Source organism: Gekko japonicus, unplaced genomic scaffold (genome assembly GCF_001447785.1).
Source record: "Gekko japonicus isolate JY-2015 unplaced genomic scaffold, Gekko_japonicus_V1.1 scaffold3110, whole genome shotgun sequence".
NCBI classification, from domain to species: Eukaryota; Metazoa; Chordata; class Lepidosauria; order Squamata; family Gekkonidae; genus Gekko; species Gekko japonicus.
This window is the reverse complement of record NW_015167630.1, coordinates 27,041-33,059: the sequence shown is the minus strand read 5'-3', so window position 1 is coordinate 33,059 and position 6,019 is coordinate 27,041. Positions and strand designations below refer to the sequence as shown.

The 6,019-nt window shown below is 45.1% G+C and overlaps 1 protein-coding gene across 1 annotated transcript in view; it reads left to right on the top strand.

Moving 5' to 3' along the window:
- Window positions 1-3,700, top strand: part of LOC107112857 (keratin-associated protein 5-3-like) — a 3,757-nt gene extending 57 nt beyond the window's left edge. Inside the window, exons 1-2 of the mRNA XM_015414056.1 lie at window positions 1-25; window positions 3,212-3,700. The exon at window positions 1-25 is cut by the window's left edge and continues 57 nt beyond it. Coding sequence (XP_015269542.1) covers window positions 3,234-3,509 — 276 coding nt within the window. The 5' untranslated portion in view covers window positions 1-25; window positions 3,212-3,233 and the 3' untranslated portion in view covers window positions 3,510-3,700. The remainder of the gene's footprint in view (window positions 26-3,211) is intronic.
- Window positions 3,701-6,019: the final 2,319 nt, after the last annotated feature.

Genomic DNA, 6,019 nt, shown 5'->3' with positions numbered 1-6,019 from the left:
CAGTGTCTTCTCAGTGATCCGTGGGGTGAGTATAAGAGCTTCTCTTCTCTTTGCTTAATAAGGCTTCTCTAGAATTACAAGATTATGCATGGGAAAGTGCAGGTAGAGAAAAAGGTACTTTTCTCCCTTTCTCACAATACAAGAACTCGTGGGCACTCCATGAATTTGCTGAGCGGTCGGGATAGAATGGATAAAAGGAAGTCCTTCTTCACCCACAGAGGGATTAACACATGGAATTCACTGCCACAGGAGGTGGTGGCAGCTACAAGCATGGACGGCTTCAAAAGGGAATTAGATAGGCATATGGAGCAGAGGTCCATCAGTGGCTATGAGCCACAAGGTATAGATAGGGGCTCTGGGGCAAGTGATGCTCTGTCATCTTGGTGCTTGGGGGGAGGTCAACAGTGGGAGGGCTTCTAATGTCCTGGCCCCACTGGTGGACCTCCTGATGGCACCTGGTATTTCTGGCCACTGTGTGACCCAGAGAGTTGGACTAGATGGGCCTTTGGCCTGATCCAACATTGGCATCTCTTATGTTCTTATGTAGAATAAAGAAAGAGGACTTCTACTGTGTCTAACTCGGCCATGCCAATGGCTTCCCTGTACCTGAGGGAAGAATTTATAATAACTGGAAGGGATGTGATCCATCTCCTCTCTCTCTAGAAATTCAGCTTGCCATACGTACGGGCATTGGTTCAGCTGGGCAAGGGGACGAGCAACATGTTCTGTGGGGTTTCTTTGCAAGGATATTTCTTCTAGGGGTCTTGTCTGTGTCCCTTTACCTGGAGCTTGCATGGGTGGATCCTTGCACTTTGTGCATGCAAAGAGTGTGTTCTGCTACTAAGAAGAGAAGAAGAAGAGATTGGATTTGTACCCCGCCCTTCACTACCCGAAGGAGTCTCAGAGCGGCTTACAAACTCCTTTCCCTTCCCCTCCCCACAACGGACACCCTGTGAGGTAGGTGGGGCTGAGAGAGCTCTTGACACAAACTGTTCTTTTTCAAGAACAGTTCTTATCAGAGCTATGGCTTGCCCAAGGTCATCCAGTTAGGTGCAAGTGGAGGAGTGGGGAATCAAACCCGGTTTTCCCAGATTAGAGTCCGCGCACTTAACCACTACATCAAACTGGCTCTCTACTAAACTATGGTCCCTTTATGGGAAAAGCTGCTTCATGTTCAGTCAGATTTTTGTGTGATAAATTTCTATTATTCTTTGAAAAGGGGCATTTTCCGACATACATAGTTTTATTTTAAAAAAGCAAAATATAGTAAAAAGGGGATACAAAAGAAAAAAAAAGAGATATTATAGATAGATTATTATACATTGCAAAATATATAAAACAGAAAAAAAAATGTCTCCCCAACATCCCCTTCATTATACTTTTAAAGACATTTTCTATAAGATACAATGGTCCTTACTTTGAATGCTATGAATTTCAAATTTCATAACTAGCATCATTTTCAACTATAGTATTAATTTCTGTGCTATTGCATGTTCTGTGTTGAATATTTCAGTGTTTATAAATACTAGCTATAACTTTTAATACCAAATCTTCAAGGAAGGTTTATTATATATCTCTCCCATTTATTAGAAAAATAACAGGGTTTTTTTGGTTCAAAATTCACTTCCTCATGCATTTATATTCAAAACTTATTCTCATTCTATTTCTATATTTACATGTTCAGTCAGATTTCTGAACCACTTAGAGCATTGTCTGCGCTAATGGCCAGAGATTATTCAGCCCCTCAGCCAAGGAACTTTCCATCCCACCTAAGTGGAAACGCTGCCCTTAGTTAAAGCCTCATTATTTCCGAGGAGGCCTCTATCTGCTGCAGAGCAGATGTCACGTCAATCCAGTGGCAATCCAGATTAGATTGATCTGTATTTTGCCATCAGGATGAGGTGGTCTCTGACAATGTGTATGTGCTGGATGGTACCTTCTGCAGCCTTCCAAAATAAAGAAATGAATACTGACTTAAGCTTCCCATTTTCTCTCAATTCAAATTGTATTAAGGAGATAAGAACATAAGAGAAGCCAATGTTGGATCAGGCCAATGGCCCATCCAGTCCAACACTCTGTCACACAGTGGCCAAAAATACCAGGTGCCATCAGGAGGTCCAGCAGTGGGGCCAGGACACTAGGAGCCCTCCCACTGTTGCCCCCCCAAGCACCAAGAAGACAGTACATCACTTGCCCCAGCCTGAGAGTTCCTATCTATACCCTATATATGCTCAGTAATGGTGGGCAGGAGAAGATGGCCCAGAAGGTCGGACCAGAACCAACGGGTTGAAATGAAATCAAAAGAGTTTTCGGCTAAACATCAGGAAGAACTTCCTGAGAGTTAGGGTGGTTCCTCAGTGGAACAGGCTTCCTCGGGAGGTGGTGGTGGGCTCTCCTTCTTTGGAGGTTTTGAAACAGAGGCTAGATGGCCATCTGACAGCAATACTGATCCTGTGAACTTAGGCAGAACATGAGAGGGAGGGCAGGAAGGGTTGCCTCAGTGCTTAGTTCTCGTGGCCCTTTTTTACACACCTGAGGAAATGCTTATCACCACTTTGGGGTTGAGAGGCAATTTTTCTCCAGGTCAGATTTAGAGTCAAGGGGCACCTTTAAGACCAACAGAGGTTAATTTAAGGTATGAACTTTCATGTGCATGCACAGTTTTTTCAAATACATTGGAATGGAAGGTATAGACAGAGGCTGAACAGCAAATTAACATGTAACACGATGCAGATGTTATATGCAAAGTTAAAACTAAATAACAAGCTAAAGTTATAAGGTCAACAAGTTGTTTTGATTTAATTAAGGGGGGAAAGGGCAGTAAAGTAATGAATACGTCAAAATATTTGAAAAAGTCTGCATGTGCATGAAAGCTCATACCTTAAAGGTGCCACTTGATTCTAAATTTGTTCTACTGGTTCAGACCAACACAGCTGACCACCTACAACTTTCTCTGGGTCAGTTTGACCAGGAAGCCTGGAGAGGTTTTGTCCTCTTCTGGGCATGCAACAGGGGTCACTGGGGGTTTGGGGGGAAGGTATTTGTGAATCCCCTGCATTGTACAGAGGGTTGGACTAGATGACCCTGGAGGTACCTCCCAATTCTATGACTCTATGATTTGATGGTGTGGATTTAAGGGCAGCAGCAGATAACTTGTTTTCACCTGACACTCCAGCCTCAAGATGATGTCTCTTTCTCTCATGTCCTCCAGGGTTACCCAAAACACAGAAAAGATGAGCCAACAACAACAGAGAGGAGGGAGCTGCTGCTGCTGTTGCTGTGGTGGAAGTGGTGGTCGTGGTGGATGCTGCGGATGCTGTGGTGGAGGATCTTCTTCGTCTCAGCAAAGCCAGCAAAGTGGAGGATGCTGTGGGGGTAGAAGCAGAGGAAGCGGTGGCTGCTGTGGGTGTTGTGGTGGCTGTTGTGGTGGCAGAAGCAGCGGTGGCTGTTGTAGTGGAGGATCTTCTCAACAGAAGCAGGTGAAAGTCCTTCCCCAGAAGCTGAAGTAGATGCCTTCAAGAAGAATCAAGGCTCTGGAACACCATCTCAGCCTGCCATGGCAGATCTCTTCTTTCTTTCCTGACCAGCTTCAGCTATTGTTTCCAAATCATAACCTTGATATGCTGAACTGGGAAATGCAGTGTTTCCATTCTCCCCTCTCAAAATCCTTGAGAAGGCATTAAACGTTTCTCACATGCAAGCCATTGTGTTCTGTCATGTTTCCTTCCAGTATCCTCCGAGCCAGGTGCCTTGTGATCTACCACGTCCAACGAAACCCAGCTACTGAGTATGACTGCTCGACAAGAGCTTGAGGAACCAGACGGAGTGCACTTTTTTGTTGCCTATCTGGAACTGTAGAATCTGAGCAACTGATAAGCACCATGTATAGCTTCATACAATGATCGTGGGCTTAGGCAACTATTAGTTGTGCAGGAGTGATCAAAATGGCTTCTCCTTCTATGACACAACGTTAGTGACAACCAGTGGGAGATTGGGAGGGAGGGGAGAGATGTGGGACATGGGGTTGGCACCGGCAGCAAAAGTGTCATCACCTCTGGGGAAAACCCAGAAGTCATGTCACACTTCTCTAGGAATCACCAAAAACTCTATGGTAAAAACATAGCGTTTGTAACAAATCCTGGAGAGGACAAATGTCGCTTCTTAGATTTTTCTTGAAAGTAACTTCACACCATTGTCCCAGCAGCCATTTTTTTCTTTATTTTTCATCTGCTGCCAGTATAGGTGGTGGCAGAAACCAGGAGCTGAAACTTGATTTACCAGAACCCCCCCACCCCTGTCTCAGAACATCGGAATAATCCAAATGTGGTTCCTTAACACATGGGTGTATTCCCCTTCAGAAGGCCAGACTTTCTGTAGACTGAGTCATTTCATAATGCAGTTACAAGTTTGGAGGGGGGGAAATCTTGGTTTAGATAGTTAAGAGTAAATAGTTTCTATCTAGCCTTTTCTCTGATGAGCTGGTTTTCTTTGTAAGGGGTGTGTGAGTTGCATATAAAAACTGCTGTCAACTTGCCCAGAACTGGGATTTTTTTAAAAAAAAATGCACAGGCTGCATAAGGCTCCGTGAAACATAAGTATGTGACAGGATTGTTTGACACAAAGAGAGGGAGCGAGAAAAATGACCTCATTAATGTCAAGACAAAGACTGTGGATTGCACAGAATTGGGCCAATAATAGATTTCTGTATTGGTCCAGTCACTTCAAAACCTATAAGCAGGGCACCTCAGCCCCTCCAAAGTTTTTGTGGGAGACAGTCAGTGTGGTGTCATGGATAAGAGTAGCAGACTCTACTCTGGAGAAATGGTTCCCCATTCCTCCACATGAAGCCTGCTGGGTGGCCTTGGGCCAGTCACAGTTATCTCAGAACTCTCTCAGCCCCACCTAGCTCTCAAAGTTCCTGCCGTGGGGAGAGGGAGTGGATGTGATTGTAAGCCGCTTACAAAAAAAAAAAAATGAGGCATGAACACCCTTCTTCTTCACTAAAGCTTCAGCTATGAGGAAGATGTCAGTGTTCCAACATGGCATTGGAGGTCCAGAGAATTCACACCGGCTCATTCTCTTCTGCTACTAACATTGTTAGAAATGTAGACTTAGATACAAAACTAGACTAAAGGGAAAGATAAATATCCATGTCACCAGTGGAGGGCATTCGCCGCCTCCTCCTCCTCCTCCTCCTCCTCCTCCTCCTCCTCTTCTCCTTCTCCTTCTCCTTCTCCTTGTACCTGGAACACCATCCTGGCATGTGGTCCTGCTCCTGGCCCTTTTTCATTTCACAGAACCTTCCCTCCTTCCACTCCTGAAATAAGAACATAAGAGATGCCAATGTTGGATCAGGCCAAAGGCCCATCCAGTCCAACGCTCTGTGTCACACAGTGGCCAGAAATACCAGGTGCCATCAGGAGGTCCACCAGTGGGGCCAGGACATTAGAAGCCCTCCCACTGTTGACCCCCCCAAGCACCAAGAAGACAGAGCATCACTTGCCCCAGAGTCCCTATTTATACCTTGTGACTAATAGCCACTGATGGACCTCTGCCCCATATGCTTATTTAATTCCCTTTTGAAGCCGTCCATGCTTGTAAATGTTGTCCATCATGGGATCCTCAATGCCGTAGATGGTCCTGGATCTCCTCCCACCCCAAGAACTCCTCCCCAATCAGTCCTTCCTTCTCCTTCTTCACACCACAGTGCATCAGGCAGAAGAAGACAGGGGTTGGAGCACCTTCCCTATGAAGAAAGGCTGAAGAGTCTGGGACCTCTCAGTTTACAAAAGAGAAGACTAAGGGGGACATGACAGAGATCTATAAAATTATGCATGGGATAGAGACAGTGGACGGAGAGAACTCAAGGGCATCCTACAAAGCCGATGGGCAGTAGATTCAGAACAAAAAAAAATTCTTTACTCATTGAGTGATTAAAATGTAGAATTCACTGCTAGAGGATGTAGTGATGGCCTCAAGCATAAACTGTTTTGAAAGTAAGATAGGTCTGTCAGTGGCT